An 18,297-nucleotide genomic window follows, 5' to 3' on the forward strand; every position below is an offset into this window, starting at 1 on the left:
CACACACACTTTGCTGGCTACTGTGATGCGCTGAATGAGCTTTCGCATGAACAGTTGCTAATGAGTGATATCGCACAAATTGCGACAAGAATGGAATTCTTAAAAAACACAAGAGCACAAAACCTAGTGGAAGCAATCCAAGTCTGAGAGCTGTCTGTGAAGCGCTTTAAGACGTCTAGAAGACGTGAAAAGCCCTATATCAAATGCAAAGATTATTATTATTAATGATATGGTGATATTGTGATTGCATTACTACATATTCAGATCACATTTTTACACATTTTGCTTTTATATTAAACAAAATTTTACTGTCTCTTTTCCTCTATTGCTCATTTAAAGGTGGAAAAACAGCAATAATGTTTGGGTCCAGAGTTTAAACCCACTGTAAAATGATGGGACGAAAATCCCCTCTACTATTAGTAGCCATAACATAACTTAAGCTAGTCTCAATCTTAGTTGGTGTAAAATCACAGCACAAATCTAGTCTTCATTTGTAATTAATTTGTATTCCAACTCGAGAGGTTTATAGGAAGTAAAAAGATGTCACACTCGTGTAATCCGAGGTATTCTTCTTAGGTGGAGGGATGAGCCACATTGTAGATAGACAGGTATTTTCTTTGTAATCTTTGTATTTTCAAAGATTGATTTACACACCTGACCTGTTCTTTATTATTTTGTAACAGGAAATCCAAATAATGTTGGGAAATTATTTGGAGATGTTACCAATTCTGATTATGTGATACAGATAATTAACAATACTATTAGTGCAGAGTCCTTCCAATTCAACCACAATATTTGTGTGTTTGTTCAGTTCATTACTCCCAACAACATCAACCAGTTTTAACATGTGCAATAAAACTCATCACAAAGATTAAAATTAAAAAAGAATGTTAGAAATACACGTTAACTGAATTTTTTTCAAATGAAAAGGATTCTCGTGCAAGAATCTGATCAATAAAATTTGTAACAGAAAATGTTAGCTTCTACCCATTTAGCCAACTACTAAATTTGGTGGGAGGAGAGGGTAAGTGAAAGGCGCTTTTCATCCCCATGTATGAGCGCTTTGGGACTTCCTCCGGACGTGAAAGCTACATCACATGATGGAGATGACAAAAAATTTGCATCATGAAGAACACCCCCCACCCCCCAAACATACACACACACAAGATCTTAGGTGACTGAAATACATAGAAAAATCTACTCTAAAGACCATCTGTCAAAAGTAGCTAATGACACAATGCAAAATACAGATCACATCAGGTAACAATGACCTATCTGCCCACAAGACCACAGGAAGATAGTACCATATGTGATCTCCGTGGGCAGATTTCACTGTAATTACAGAACAGTGACAGTTGTAAGGATGGCTTTTTTTTTGTAAAACATCATTTTCCAAAGCACAAGCAGTCTTTATTAATCTACTGCAGCACAGACACACTTCTTAAGAGTTACACGCAGTACTTGGGCTTTATCCAGCTAATAAGAAAGCATTTCACTGTTAAGTGGATAGCATCATTCTTTTATCCACTTGCAAAATAATCTGGGAAGAGATTATTCAATACCTTTTGGACCAAATGTTCTCTTTACAAACAGAATGGCCAGGAAATCATTTCTATTTTTATAATTTGTTTCAATCAGGATGGGAAACAATCCTACAATGATATTTCCCTGTTTTTTTAAAAAAAAATCACTGCAACAATGATATGGTGCTCATATTAAAATCTTCATCCATACAACATATGGATGTCCAGAGAAAGGGCTCAGAAAGCTCACAAGGGACAAGGGACATGAAACAGGCTGGTAGGTCTGAAGGAGGTCACAGAGATAGGGTACATATTAGATAAGGGTAGGGAAAAAAATATGGAGGGAGCAATCCAAGGAACTATCACTGGTTTCTAACCAGTAACTAACTTCCTGTGCACATGTTTATGTGTGAATGGATATCTGGATCAGGCAAAGCCTCTTCCTCACCCCCTCCTCCTCCAGTCAAAATGAACGATTGGTACTCAATGGTATGGATTCATCCACGAAGAATGGCCATTCAGAAGTAAAACCAGAGGGCAGAGGGGGACCAGTGTGAGTCGGTGCCTCATCGGGGAAGCAAAGAGGCAACAATTGGGGGCTCGGAAAAGGTTCGGCTTCTTCCTTTTTGTTTGAAAAAAATATTTTTTTTTAAAAAAAGGTCTATTTAAATGCTAATGATTAGCCACACATCTCAGGACCATTTCGTAAATGCATCCTCTCGACAAGAGTTTCATTGAAACGTACAGACAGATAAATCGTGTGTCTGTATGGGATGCCCTTGATTAATATTCACACAGGGCAGCAGCACAGCAGATGGTGACCTGTAAGCTCCATATAGGCTCCATACCCTATACCCGGCCACAAGGTAACATCCTACAGACCTGATCCTATTTTGATTACAATTCTTGTAAATTCCACTTGCATCCAGATTCTATTAAATATTTTCTTGCAGCTCTTTTTTTTTTGGAGGGTTGGTGGGGGGTGGGGGATGGGGGGGGGGGGGGGGGGGGGGGGTTGGGGAGCTCCTTCATCCCCACCCTCGGGAAACCCTGAAGGTCCAAGTCGGTGCTGCGTCGCTCGCAGTAATGGCACAAGACGTAAGCCATCAAATGGAAACATGATCTCTGAATCACATTTCTGATGCAATGATCGAAAAACACTGAAACTGCTCACTCCTTTGTTGCAGATAAGGGAAACGAAAACCAAAACGAACTTCGATTAACGGCCAAATCCCAGCACACCGCCCAAAAAATACATACACAAATAAATACATAAATACATAAATACATAAAGATAGATCCATCAATCTGCATTCAGATCGCCTCTCAAAGAAGTCCATTATGTGGCTGAATGTGGTGATGCCTTGTTATCCTTAATGTATGCATCTACCAGAAAACGCACTGTGCATCCGGTTAACATTGCAGCCTCCACACTCCCTCCCTCCCTCCCTCCCTCCCTCACTGGGCGCTGAGCAGAGATAACGTTAGGAGGAAGCTGTGGGGGCCATTTGCGAGCCGCACTGGAAGAGCTTCACCCCCCCCCCCCTGCCCCTGACCCTGACCAGGCACCATTGGGGCAGCACAGGAACACCAGCAAACAGCCCCCCGGGGGGAGGGAAGCTGCAAACTGCAGCATCATCGCTTGACATCAACATCGGCGCGACACAACCTTAGGGCTACTCATCCGACCCAACGCGTTGCAAATCGATCCGCTTCACGGTCGGTAGCATTCAGTGATAGCGACATACACACAGGTCCGTCCGCCTCACCTGCACCCGGTCCTGACCAGTTCGCCTGGCGGGGCATCAGCCCGCGGGGCGCACGGGGCAGCGGAGCATCCGAACACGTTGGTTTCATGACTAATGAACATTGTCACTGGTGGTTAACCCCCAATGGTAAACCTTAGTGCTGAGGAAGCGTCAGTGACTCCTTACCAAGTGTCACCTTGTGAGAGTTACTGGTAGCAAAGCCCTACATCTTAGATTTCGGTATATATATATATATATGATACTGCGTATACATACATACATACACACACACACATACACACACATACACACACACACACATACACACACACACACACACATACACACATGCACACACACACACATACACACACACATACACATACACACAAACACATACACACACATACACACATGCACACACACATACACACAATTCAAAGAGCAACGTACACACACACACAGTTGTTCCAACCCCCCCGCAAAACGCACGACAGTCGCGTTAATCTACACACCGAGAAACAGGGCAAAAAAAAAAGGCATCCAGTGTAGCAACACTTACCGAGTGCCCGCGGCGGGGGGAGGGGTTCTTCTAATCGTGCAAAAAAAATAATAATAATACTGTATCTGCAGATAATATAATCCCGGGCTGGGTCGGTTCTCGGTGCTCCCCGGGGGCTGGAGCCCCTTGGACCTTCTTCACTTAGCGGTCCCCCCCCGCCCCCCCCAGCAGCACTCCCGAGGCCAGTTTCCCAGCAGAGGAAGGCTGCAGTCAGCTGCTGCTTCACCAGGAGGAGCGTCCTCTTGACTTTTCTGGCTGCTTTCTTTCTTTTCTTTTCTTTTCTTTCTTGCTTTTCTCGTCCTCCGCAAAAGTCCAGGAGCTCTTCTTCTTCTCTTCTTCTCTTCCTCTCCCCCCCCCCACTCCCCGGGCAGCCGATTTCCCAGCTCACATTCAACTCGTTGCAGTTAAATTTTTTTTTGGGGGTGGGGGTGGTTTTTTTTTTTTTTGCTTGCGTTTAAATATTTGATGTTTCCCCTCTCTCCCCCACCACCCACCCACCACCACCACCACCACCACCCACCACCCTGGCCGCCCCCTTCTTCCCCGGGTGACTGGGCAATAGCGGGCAGCAGAGACCCAGAGGGTGTGGATGCATGTAATCCACGCGTGGTTAGGAGACGGCTCCGAAACCAGTCATCCGCCTGGAGAGCACCTCGCCCTGCACTTCCTCTTTTAAACTGCTGCAAGGCTCGCTTTTGCTGCACAGCAAGAAAACGTTGCGTTAAAAACAAAAAAGAAGGATTTGCCGGTGCGAGTATTTTTTTTTTCTCTCTCTCTCTCTCTTTCTCTCTCTCTCGTTGCAGCTTTTATTTGCTCGGTGCTGCTGTGCTCAAGCCTCGGTTCTCCTCCATGCTGCTCTCTCTGTGTGTATGTGTGTGTGTGTGTGTCTCTCTCTCTCTCTCTCTCGCCCTCTCACTGTCACACAGGGATTGCACTCCACCGACGTCAGCTGCTAAAACCCTCAGGAGAAGGAAGGGGGGGGATTCACACTGAGGATTAACCACTTGCCAGTCCATTGGGTGCACACTGCTGAAGTCAAACGTTTCTTTGGTGTGTCAGCCTTGGCTCGGTCGGTTGGTAGCCCTCTCCACTCGGGAGTCAGAAGGTTGTGGGCTCAAGCCCCACGTTGGGACCTGGAAGCACAGGGGGAGGTGTGGGTTGCTTTGTCAGAAGGTAACCCCCTTCTGGTGGATGTTAAAGATCTCGTGGGTATGATGCGGAAAGAGAAGGGAGTTTCTCTCGTTGTCCTGGCCAACAAATCCCCCCCAAATAAAATTGGTCACATGGCTGTGTGGGAGCCATCGCTGTGTGCAACTGTCTGCCACATTTTGCCCAGAAAATGCAGTCAGTCCATTTTTCAGTATACCCTGTGAAGCGCTTTGAGACGTCTCGATGATGTGATAAGGCGCTATATCAAATGCAAGCATTGTTATTATTAAATGGTGCTGTAGACTGCATCTATTCCATACGCGCGCGTCCGCGTGTGTGTTTCACACTGTTGCTGTTTTTGAGCTCTTTTACATCAATAATGTCAAATATATGCTGTAGCTATAAGGCAAATTTCAAGTTAATAAATGTGAAAAGGACTGTCAGGGGGTGGGAGGAGGAGAAATGAAGGGGGGTCTCCTTGGAACTCAACTAACTGCAACGTGACATGTTTGGCAATGGAATGTCAGAATCTCTGTGGTGATCTTGGATGTCCAGTACCTGCGCCAGGCTGGTCCGCAGTACTCAGGACACTGCTGGTGGCTGCTCAGCTAACACAGTTCATTGGCAGGACTTGGAAAGACAGACGTAACCCTAGGGACAAGGAAGCCTGCCAGACAGTACTTTCAATAGCAAACTATGTAGTTTTAGCTGTTTAGACTCCAGCCGTAGCCCAATGCACAAGCCTTGATCTTTGCCAACCTGCGCCTCTACACTCTGGAATTAAGGAAGCAGAATGCATCCCTCCATGGAGAGAGACTATTCCAATCAACATCTCAGGAATCTCCATGTATAGGTGGGATGCATGAAACTCCGATTTCTTTGGATACTCCTAAGCAAGATGATGGGTTTCCACATCTGTCCAACACCTGGCTTTGATTCCAATGTTCTGCACTTAGCAATGCAATTAGAAATTTATATTTGCTCAATTAGTATAAATAAAATGAAAAAATAACTGAAATGATACTGTGTGACAGCTTAGGAAGTCCCTGGGTTTCATCACTGGTCCACATAGACAGATGATTTCTGCTGGGCAGGATTTCAACTGTGACAGTTGCCTTTTATCTCCAGATTAGCTTGAAAAAAAATTGCCTGCTGCTCATTACTATCAAATTACTGCTGGTGGAAAGTGGTGGACTCATCAATATTGACCACTTGGATGAGACTGGAGGAAAATGCACCACTTATGTAACACAAGACAACTAGAAAACAAATATTGCTCAATTAAGGAAGAATAAATGCCTTCTAAGTCAGTGGTTTATGATCAATGGTTTATGCTTCCTATTTGTGCTGTTTTGTGATTCCAGCTCCAGTAATACCAAAAAAAGGGATACAGTAATAAGTATTTCTCTATCGCTAGAATGGTAATTATCTTCCAAAACATTAATATATATTTTTAAAGAATTATGGAAATAAGACATGGTTTAATAAAAATAGATCATCTTTGTTAAATCCCCCTAGGGATTTTATACATCTTTACTCTTTGATACACATGCTTTATTTGAAAATTTAAACTTCGTCAATAGTAAATCTAAATGCAAATCCATATAAATTTGGTAATTCGCTTCATGGCTGTTTGTAGGATATTGCTGTATGCAAATTGACAGCCACATTTGCCTACAAAATGTGCAGCTACTGCACTTTGCAGTATATCCTGTGAAGTTCTTTGAAATGTTCTCTTCATGTGAAAAGTGCTATAAAATGTTAGGATTATCCATATTAGTAATTTCACATCACACGAGTCCGCAAAATAGCAGAAACGTTGTGCTACCAATAATGTCAGATCGGAATTATTTTCTGGGGAAAACTAACCTTTTGGCTTACCAACAGTTTCATACGGAGACATTACAGTTGAAGAGCCCCGTTGCTGAGCTGAATAATGTGTGGTGGGTGCAAGAGAAAATGCTCAGCGTGCACATGGGAGATGGATTTGCATTGAGATGTGTGGTGCCATTGATGCCCCCAAAACCAATGCGTCTGGTGACTGTTGGTAGTTTCAACAGAGCTTCGGTATTGTTTTGAAATGGAGGAACCTAAAGGGAAAGGGTCAAATTGACGCCAAACCCCACGTCGTGGCCGTCAAATAATGTTGCCACAGACTGCCCTTCTGCAACTCCCCCCCCAACCCCACACACTGCCTGTAGTTGACACTCAGCTGAAGTGGTGCCCCCCACAACCTCTCCCCTCCTCCCCCCCCACCTCTCTCTCCCCCCACCTCTCTCCCCCCACCATCTCCCCCCCCCCTCTCTCCCCCACCTCTCCCCCCCAACCTCTCCTCCTTCCCAACCTCTCTCCCCCCCCCACCTCTCTCCCCCCACCTCTCTCCCCCAACCTGTCTCCCCCAACCTCTCCTCCCCACCTCTCCCCCAACCTCTCCTCCTTCCCAACCTCTCTCCCCCCCTTCCCAACCTCTCTCCCCCCCTTCCCAACCTCTCTCCCCCCTTCCCAACCTCTCCTCCTTCCCAACCTCTCTCCCCCCCTTCCCAACCTCTCTCCCCCCGACCTTTCCCCTCCTACCTCCCCAACCTCTCCCCCCCCTCTCTCCCCCAACCTCTCTCCCCCGACCTTTCCCCTCCTACCCCCCCAACCTCTCCCCCCACCTCTCCCCCCCACCTCTCTCCCCCCATCTCTCCCCCAACCTCTCCCCCCCCCCACCTCTCTCCCCCAACCTCTCCTCCTTCCCAACCTCTCTCCCCCAACCTCTCCTCCTTCCCAACCTCTCTCCCCCGACCTTTCCCCTCCTACCCCCCCAACCTCTCCCCCCCCCCCCAGGCCGCAGCCTCACTTGACCTGTGTGAGGTCAAAGTCCTTGACCGTTGGGGCCCGAACCCACGACCTTTCCCGACTCGGAGCCGAGCCGACAGCGCGGCGCGCGCGTCCCACTCCAACCCAACGGCATCACCTCCCCCCCCCGCGTGACGTCAGCTCGGCTGAGGCAGCGTCCCGGTTGCCGCGCAACAGGCGGATCGCCCCCAACGTTTCGGCGGGAGAGGGGGCGGGGGAATCCAAAACCGCCATCCTCTTACCTGCGCGACCGCGGACACAGTGGGAGAAAACCGACTGTGACTTACGGCGTGGGAGCCGCGAGCTGAGTGGTGTGGCGTCTGGGCCCGTGCCGGTTACTGCCCTGTGAGAGCGGCGCGGGGATGAGCGCGTCTCCCCACGCGGAGACGATGGTATGATCCAGCGGCACTTCCGGGAGCCGAGCAGCGAGACGGTAATGGCCGCGCGGCGACCCCCCCCCCCCCACACTGACGGTTATTGTCAACACAAGTCCGTGTGCGGGAGGGAGACACTCACACGCACTCACTCACTCACTCACTCACAGGACAGAAAGGCTCGCGGTCACATCATGGCATTCTCCGGCAGAAACAGAACCCAAACACGCGGCGTTTAAAACAAAATATCCAGAGTCGCTTTTTTTCGAATAAATATAACAATAAGTATAATATTTAAAAAAAAACAAGGATTTTGCGCCCCCCCCACCCCACCCACCCCCCAACCTGTTGGCTCGAGAGGGATGTGTAATGGGGGAGGGGGCGGGTTAGGGAAGGTACAGGGGCGAGAGTGGGGAAGATTGGGGGGGGGGGTAGGAGGGAGGAGGATGAGAGGGAGTGGGGAGGGAGGGAAGGGGGAAGGATGGGGATGGGGGGGGGGAGGGAAGGCTAAGGTGGGGGGTGGTGAAGAATGACTGGTTGTGCATGGGGAGCCGGCACAGGCGCGATGGTCAGAATGGCCTCTTGTGTGAGGTTGCAATGAGAAGACCCGGCAGAGGGATATATATATATATATATATATATATATTGTTCCTTCCCCTGATGAAGGAGACCCGACAGGTCCTGGTCGTTTATACCTTCCCGCAGTTGCTTGGTCAAGCGGCTTTCAAGAATTCCCTCCGTGTTGGGGAGTCTGGGATTTGCGACAAGTTCATAGGAAGGCTGGATAACAACTTCCAGCAGCTTCTTATCGTTTTGATGCGGTTGAGGCACGTTTTGACATCTGTAACCAGGTTTCTTGTCTTTCTAAATTGGGATTTACTCGGCTTGTGGTTGGAGTAACTTTTGAGAGAAGGGGCAGATTGGCTGAAAGCTCCGTCCACTCTGTCAGTCCACTCACTCTCAGCAAAACCCAACTCTCACCATTTTGCCAATGTCTACTCATTTTTAACAGCCCACTCTGTAGGTGGAGTCAGAATTATAACCAGAGAATTTGTGCACAAAACCATAGATGAGTAATAATATAGTTCTAAAACAGCAGTCTTTAGTTTACATTCTTATAAATGTATAAAATATAAATTGGGACAATGGGAAAATTACGAGACTATTTGACATACTGATTTTTGTCCAGATTTTATATTATGGCTCAATGTTTCTTGTAGCCGTATTACGTTTTAATAAAATAGTTGAATTGGAATGAGCTTCGTGGAGTATAATACTATTTTATGGTCACTCAGTATTTTATGGTTTCAGTTGCCTGAAACATTTGGAAACCCATCACCATACTTAAGAGTACCCCAAATCAGACTGAGAGTTCCATGCGTCCCACCTATACATGGAAATTCTCATGTAGGACCATTTTCATAAAATTCTCATTTAACCAGAACTGTTAAGGCAAGCTTTCTGCTGATTGTCCAGTAGGATCACACTACTCATTACGGCCTTGACTTACAGGGTTAATAGGAGCTGAAAAGGAAGAACCCTTGCTACCAGTTTCCCTGGATGCTCCTCCAAGTCGTACCGATGAATCCGGCTGGCCTGTCGTTCATTAGCAGTGCCCTGGAATACAGGCTGGCTCAGCATTCTGACTTTCCATTGCCAAAGGGCCGAATGGCCTACTCCTGCTCCTACATGTTATGTTAAACTTTGGACCAAGTCAGAGTCGAAAGAGGCCCTGTTCCCCCCTCCACAGCCCCCAGAAGGTAGTCATGTAGGTTAATACATAGGCTACAGTGCACGATTATAAAGGATATAACATTTCAAGGGATTCACATGACCTCCGAGAGAGTGAAATCAGGGCCATTGACAATATCGTTGAAAACAAACCCATGAAATTCTGTACAGTTGAAGTTGTTGTTCGTGGTGGGATATTGTGTTCTGTTATTTGCCAGATATGTGCTTAAATTGTGATCTGAACTGTGATTGTGATTTTTTTTATGACAGCAGGATAAAGGGTACCTTATGTATAAAACTGTAACTTAGTGAAGGCTTTTAAGATTGTTCGAAACAACAATGTTTAAATGGTGTATTGCCCTGTTTCCTATAAATTAGTTTACAATGGATTATTGACAAGTAATGCAGTTATAAAATTCTAATATGCTTACACTGTAATTAGAAATCCTGTTACTGATGAGGCTGAGTTTTTCTTCTACTTTTCTGATTTTGGTCACTTTCCTCCACAACTGTCTCTTGCCCCACTCACCTCCTGAACTGCCTCCTTCTCAAGCAAATCACCTGATACACCGCTCCCTGAAGGCATAGATGCGTGCCGCTGAACGCTCCTGGCTCAATCTAGTTTAACGGTCCATCGGCAGATCTGGCTGGACTACATCAAAACCACTCTGTCCTCGCCTCCGCTAAATTGTCTTTCTTCTTCAAGATAATCTTGGAGGCCAAGAACAACCCCATGCTCCTCTTCTCCACTACCAACCGGCATCTCCATCAACCCTCTCATGCCTACCCATCCTCTCCTCCAACTCGAACTGTGAGGAGATGCTGGACTTCCTTGAGACCAAAATCGAACGGATCCGCTCAGCTGCCCCTGCCCTTCCAACTGCTATCCCCTCCCCATCTACCTCTCATACTCTGGACCCTAACCATCCCTCCCTCCACACCTTGAAACCCATTTCCCCCTCCTCTCTCACTACCATCATAACCCATATCAACTCTCCCTTGACTCCAGGACAACCCTCGACTCCAGGACAGAATGTCTGTCAGACATCAAGTCCTGGATTAGAGCTAACTTTCTTCAGTTGAACGTCAACAAGACCGAGGCTCTCCTGATTGGCTCCGGTCAGCGCCTCCACACCTCAGGCACTGGCAGCATCACCATCCATGGATGCACCCTCCACCTCGCCAAGCCAGTCCGGAACCTTGGTGTCTTGTTTGACCCTCGACTGTCCTTTGTATTCCACATCTGTGCCATGACCCACTCTGCCTTCCCCTACCTACGCAACATCGCCCGGCTCCTAAACTGTCTCCCCTCAGGCCCCTGGCACTCTCATCCACCCATTTATTACATTTAGGCTCGACTATGCAAACTTCCTGTTTGTTGTCCTTCCCAACTCTTTTCTCAACAAGCTGCAGATCATCCAGAACTCTGCAGCTCATGTCCTTTCTTGCACCAGGCTCCGTGACCCCCACCCTCGCCCGGCTCCACATTCCCCAGAGGATAGAGTTCAATATCTCATCTCCGCCTTCAACGCCCTCCACTTCCTTGCTCCTATCTACCTCTGTGACCTGTTAACCCCTTATCAACTGTCCACTCCCTCCGCTCAGCAGGCTCTGGCCTGCTCCACGTCCCCTGCCCAGCCCCCACCCTTTGGAACTCCAGCCCACATTCCTTTTGTCTTCCTCTATCCTTTGCCTCCTTCAAACTATGTCTCAAGACCCTCCTCTTTGATCGCGCATTTGGCCATCCTCCTACCCTACTCTCCCTGCCCTTCACCCCTCCGATCCTAATCCCGTGCTGGGATCCAAATCCCTTATTGTCCAGTGCCTTGGGATGTCCTCCCGATGTGAAAGGTACTATACAAATATAATATGTTGTTGTTGTGGACTTGCACTGGGATATAGTTAGACTGGTGCTTGGCTAAGTGGCCATTCTTTTACATTTCAGTCTGAAAAATGAATGTTGATAATAATAATCTTTGCATTGATATAGCGCTTTATCATGTCTTCCAGACGTCTCAAAGTGCTTCACCGAAAATACTATAAAGTGAATAGAAGGTATATTTTGTGGGTGAAACGCGGCAGCCAATTATGCACAGCAGTGTCTCATAAACAGTCGTAGATTGAGGCAACCAATTTTTTTTAAGGAATTATTACCCCCGGAAAAGCAATTCATCAATCAACTAACAACCGGGTTTCAAGTCACTGTTCGGTAAACAGAGGCATGTGGAGTAAGGAAACATGCTCAACATTTCACCCTGCCAGGATTTGAATCCAGGTCTCTCGCTTGCGAGGCGAGTGCTCTAATCACTAAGCTACGGACTTCACAGATAAGCTGATAAGCTACTCAGCTGTGGGAAGCATTACAACTGAGCATGATCCATCCTCACACTATATCCATTCACCTATATATTTTAAACGTATTGAAAGTGACAGACTGGTATATGATTTTGTGAACAATGGCAGCTCTTCAATACCTCATTCAAATCGAGTCCTGCCTTTACTCAATGTTCACACGCACACTTAGGAATGGATTCTTAGGCAGTGATCTAGAGAGAGAACCATGGCTCTTTTTATCTAGATGCTTCGACCACTTGAAGCACATATACAATTCCAGTTGAAATCAGATATCTTGAAACAAAAAGGGATCAAATGCTTGGGTCTATGACATGCTTTTGGTTACTGAGCGGTTGTGAAGCTCTCAACCACAATTTTTTATTCCAAATGTTAATTATGCATATAATTCTGGGATCCCTTGAAGTTACAACAAATACATTTTTAAGCAAAGATGTTCATTGACTGTTTCCATTCACTTATCTGCAATAGACAAGCAATTTTATGATGACTGATTAATGTGATCATGACGTAATCTAGCCACACAAATTTGTACGCATGGATTGATGACTTTATGGATATGATTGATTTATAACCTTAAAGAGCTACTGTAATGCATGTCTGTTAAGCAACATTTAAAAAGTCAAAATAGATTGATTTAAATTCTACTGGGGCCCATAACAGCATAAAAATACTACGCTTTTAATTTGAAATAATCTTTCATGTTGGAAGGATGTCTCAAAGCAGTTCACAGGATATGCTATAAAGTGGAATGACTGTATTTTTGTGGGGGCCAATTTTGCACGCAGCAATGCCCCACTAAAAACCATGAAGTGAATGACCAGTTTTATTTTGGGGATGATTGTCGGCCAGGACACCAGGAGAATCTCTTTCAAATAGTGTTGTGGAATCTCTAATGTCCATCTGAACAGGCAGATCTCAGTTTAACATCTCATCTGAAAGATGGCACCAACAATGCAATAGTGAGAATGCAAGTCTTAGGTATATTTCAAATTTTTAAACTTAATTTCAGGTTTCATTGTGAGATATTTTCTGGTTTATTTTTTGGTCAGCCGGGTGTCTGACACATGTGGAAACCTACCACTATGCTTAAGAGTATCCAAACCAAACTGAGATTTCCCTGTGTCCCACCTACACATGGAAATCCCAGAGATAGATTGTTGGAATGCGCACTCTCGCTCTGGAGGGACTCATCCTGCTTACCTAATTCCGGAAAGTATTAGGCACAGGTTGGCCGGAGCCAGGGCTTGGGGACCCCAGAGTGTGTGTGGGGTACTGCTGGAGTCTAACCAGCTAAAACCATATAGCTTGCCATTCATATTGCCGATAGCAAGCTTTCCCGCTTCTTGTCCTGCTAGGACCACCCTACCCATTAGGGCTTTGGGTTGCAGGGTTAGCAGGAACTGAGTGGGATGACTCCCAACCCAAGTAACTGTCTGCCCTTCCATTTCCTGCCATTGAGCCAGGCTGGCTGCGCTGCCATCAGCAGTGTCCTGGAATACTACGGACCCACTTGGCTCAGGAACTGAACAACCGAGACTGCCACAGATGTCTGGCGTGTCACCTTGGAGTCAGTTCAGCACCAAGGAGACCCCGCTTACCTCCCTCCCCCTTCCAAGGAGAAGAGTCACAAGTTGGTTGTTCGACAAGCGCGGGTTTGACCCCTCACCTGCGGAGCATTACCAACGCCTTCCTGACCGCAGCTCGGGCACACGTCCCTTCCATTGAGCGACGGTTCCACCAATTGGATGTTCGGAGTTTAAGCAGCAGCTGCTTGCCTCTCTGCAGGCCAATCAAGATGGATTCCAGCCGCTGGATGTACGAATGTGTGTTCATGAACTTGGACTCCAGGTAGTTGTCCTGCTAGGACCACCCTACCAGCCGCTGTCACTCAAAGCCTCAGAGTTTCCTCATCAGCTATCTGGAGGGCATCTACCTTCAACATGGTTGGTGGACCTTTACAGGACCACTGTTGGCATGCCAGCCACCTTGATGTTCTTGTGGTCCAGGTCCAATGCAGTGTACCAGGCTTTCTCAGCACCAGCTGTTTTAACGCAGGTCTTCATGAGTGGGGGCTTGGCAAACAGACGTGTCCACTGTGGTACCACCTCCGCTTCTGCCTCCAGGGTGCTTAGCGACAGATCAGTGTAGGCCAGAGCCCTTCCTCCTGTAGCTGTATCCCGTGTTTGCCACAAATCCACTTCACTGCTTGATCCTGGACTTTGCAGATGACTCGGAAGAAGCCTCTCCGCTGCATCCCCAGGAGCTCAGATCCACAAAGGAGGACTGTTTGCACATAGGTCTTGTATGCCACAAGGTTGACCTGCATTGGGACCTCGCTGTCCTTGAAGAAGGTTGAGCATGAGCAGGGTGCACTTTGCCCCTTCTCAGCCCTGGAATCTTCTAAGTGGAGTCCTGTAGCTCAGTGGTTAGAGCACTCGCTTTGCAAGCGAGAGACCCAAGTTCAATTCCAGGCAGGGCGAAACCTTGGGCAAGTTTCCTTACTCCACACGCCTAATAATAATCCCTCCAAAAAAACTAAAAACAATAATTAAATTGGTCATTTTCAATCTACGACTGTTTGTGGGACATTGCTGTGCGCAATTGGCTGCCGCGTTCGCCCACAAATATACAGTCAATTCACTTTACAGTGTGTTCTGTGAAGCGCTTTGGGATGTCCTCCTGACGTGAAAAGCGCTATATCAAATGCAAGGATTATTAGGATTATTATTATTGTTGTTGTCCTTCAGGACAGTGTCCATGCTGAAGTTGGTGTTCACCACAACCATGTGCTGTAGTGAGTTAACTGATATCAACTGGGGCAAACAATCAGAATGGTAAAATTTGATGTTGACTTATCACCTCCTGGTCCTAAGAGAGGACGAGCAGCCAATAATTTAATTTTTAATTAAAATAATTAAGAAATTATCTCTGTTTGTCACACTGTTATCAAGCTAAAATTGGCCAAGGTTTTCTTTTTCAAAATAAATTTACATTTGCTCCAGTTTTAGCGCCCCAAGATATATCTTACTATAACAACTTGCATTTATATAGCGCTCTTCACCCGGGTAGTGTCTTGGAGCACTTAACAGCAGTATAGCTTGACACTGAGCTGGAAAGGGGGAGAGCCTGAAGGCATGAGAGGGCGATGTGGCGGAGCTGGACGAAGGCAGTTCCATCCTGCATGAAATAGTGCTATATAAATTCAAGTAATTATTGTATTCGTTCTTCTTGAAGGAGCATGTCTATGTGTGTATATGTAAATATAAATGTTTTCTTATTACAGAGCACATATGTAAAATGGAAAATTTTGTCCTATATGAAGAAATTGGAAAGGGAAATAAATCTATAGTTTATAAAGGCAGAAGAAAAGGAACTATCAATTTTGTGGCTATTCTCTGCATTGACAAATCCAAAAGACCGGAGATCACTAATAGGGTGAGTAATATGTTTCTGGAATGTGGCAATAACTCTTGAGTTGTGTTTGGATTTTTAGAGCAATAGTACAGTGTGCTGTATGGAGCCACTGGAGGTTCTACCTTGGCACCATGGTGCAAGTTGATATGGGCTTGAGATTATTAGTTGCCAGTCAATTGAGTTGCCAATCACAGCTGTCCTGACATGGAAAGTCACCAAAAGGAAGCGAGAAAAAATTGAAGGCAGTCATGTCAGGGTTGGGTTATCATACTTCATAATGGGTAGCTCAGGAGTGCACTTTTGGGAGCATAGGAGCATGTCTCTGACAGTCCCTTTGGTCCCAGGGGTGGCATGAATGAAGGAAAATAGTTTTTTTATAAAACGTTTCCAGTCTTCTGATGTATTATTTGTAAGGTCCATAATTTGACCCCTGGCCCATGTTGAGTTAATTGATCTTAACTGTTTTGATGTTGCAACAATATAGTCTCCTTGTCCCTGGGCTCAAGAGGGGAACATTGAGTGTTCCCAAACCTTTTATTGCTGGTAGACAAATGTTTTTTCCTACCAAAGGTCTAAATGGTCTTGTGCTTCATCAGTCAATGCCTTTGCCCTTAGGTGATTCAGAAGCTCAGTACAGTATTTTAATGATTTGATGCAATTCCATTATATCTATTATTGTAGTAGCACTATTGTTTAACTTTTCTAATTTAATACCCATGTTCCAGAATGATCTCCTGCATTATTCAACAGTGCCCCTTTCCAAAACAATATAGTATTGCCAACAATACACAAGGGCTCAAAACTCATAAGATAACAGGGNAAAAAATCATGAACTCATCAGGCAATGTTTCTAAAAAAAGCAAAGAGTGTTGGGGGCGGTGGAGTTGTTATAAGTGATGAATTTTCAGTTTTGACTGTGTATCGATGAGCAGTTACTGAGTGTATCATGGGTATTGTATCTCACTAACAGGGAATGAAAAGAAGCCAGAATTGAAATTGCCCTCTCCATATCTTCCAATGGATGGTTACATGAAGGCATTGACATTGTCTGGGTTTGGTCTTTGGCCAGAAAATTAGATGTGGAGTTTACTGGAATGCAGAGGAAGGAATTGAATGTGGGGAGAAATATAGCTTGCAATAGAAGAGAGGAATGAAGGAAGGATACTATCACAGATAAAATATGAGTTTTTATATAAAATTCAAAATTCTTATTTAAAGATGTTAATCACTTGTTCACATTCTAATATCTATTAAACTTTGCTGTTTAATTGTATGATGCATATGTTTATTGCAAACAATCTAGAAAGACTTCCGGTCAGGACTCTAGATTTCTAATTCTTGAGCATTGATCACAAGCTCATTGGGTTCATGAACACGTTTATATAACCAGTGCTTGGAATTCCACCTTGATTCACTCGGTTAGTTCCTGGGATGAGGGGACTGACCTATGAGGATAGGCTGAATAAACTAGGGCTGTATTCTCTAGAGTACAGAAGAATTAGGGGGGATCTTATTGAAACTTATAAGATTCTTAAAGGGCTGGATAAAGTAGACACTGAGGGTCTATTTCCCCTGGTAGGAGAATCTATAACCAGGGGTCACAGTCTTAAAATTAAGGGTCAGCCTCTTAGAACAGAGTTGAGGAAACATTTCTTCACTCAGAGGGTAGTGAACTTATGGAATTCACTACCCCAGAAGGCTGTAGATGCTCGGTCCTTGAACATTTTCAAGGCTGAGACTGATAGATTCTTGAAAAATAGAGGGATTAGGGGATATGGGGATAGGGCAGGTAATCAGAGTTAGGTGAGAAGATCAGCCATGATCTTATTGAATGGCGGAGCAGGCACGAAGGGCTGAATGGCCTACTCCTGCTCCTAATTATTATGTTCTTATGTTCTTATTGGTATGCAGAAAACTAAGCAGCTACGGCTCAAGTTCCACATCTCCAACTGGTAATACCATCGCTCAATGGATAGGGATGTGTGTCAGAATTGTGGGCAGGAAGATGGTGGCACACTACATACTGAGTTGTGCTGTTGATTGAGAAGCACGCAGGCAGTTGCTGGAACCTGCCTTTGAGGGCTCAAACCTGTGCTTGTCAAATGACCAACTAGTGACTATTCTCGGGGGTGGGGGTTGCGGTGGACCTTTAAGCGGGGTCTCTTTGGATGCACATAACACACATGTTTTGCACACATACTGATTTGACTCCATGTTTGCCAACAGAATGTTGCAATCGAGTTGATCCTCTGTCTGCTCCCTGAGCTCGGCGAGTCCATAGTGCTCCAGGGCACTGATGACAGACGAGCCATTGTAACTCATCAGTCCCTGCTAGCCAGGAATTTTCCTACTCAATTTCTATTTATCCTGCAAGCCAAAGCCCTAAATGATAGGGCAGCCTTAGCTGCAAGAGCAGCAGGAAGTTTGCCAGACAGTGCTTTCAGTGGCCAGCTATGTGACTTTGTCTAGTTAAACTCTGGCCGTATATACCAACACACTCTCTGGGGTCCCCAAACCTTGGCACCTGCCAACCTGCGCCCAGTGTGCTCCAGAAATAGGTAAGTCAGGTGTGTACATCTAGCGAGAGAATGAGCAATCTA

At 45.8% G+C, this 18,297-nt stretch overlaps 1 protein-coding gene across 1 annotated transcript in view; it reads left to right on the forward strand.

Annotated features, from left to right (window-relative positions):
• Positions 1-8,067: 8,067 nt before the first annotated feature.
• The window catches only part of ulk4 (unc-51 like kinase 4), a 261,176-nt gene continuing 250,946 nt past the window's right edge, over positions 8,068-18,297 (forward strand). Inside the window, exons 1-2 of the mRNA XM_042332045.1 lie at positions 8,068-8,256; positions 15,567-15,718. Of these exons, the coding sequence (XP_042187979.1) occupies positions 15,581-15,718 (138 nt within the window). The 5' untranslated portion in view covers positions 8,068-8,256; positions 15,567-15,580. The remainder of the gene's footprint in view (positions 8,257-15,566; positions 15,719-18,297) is intronic.

Source organism: Callorhinchus milii, unplaced genomic scaffold (assembly GCF_018977255.1).
Source record: "Callorhinchus milii isolate IMCB2004 unplaced genomic scaffold, IMCB_Cmil_1.0 Scaffold2, whole genome shotgun sequence".
In the NCBI taxonomy this organism is placed as follows: domain Eukaryota; kingdom Metazoa; phylum Chordata; class Chondrichthyes; order Chimaeriformes; family Callorhinchidae; genus Callorhinchus; species Callorhinchus milii.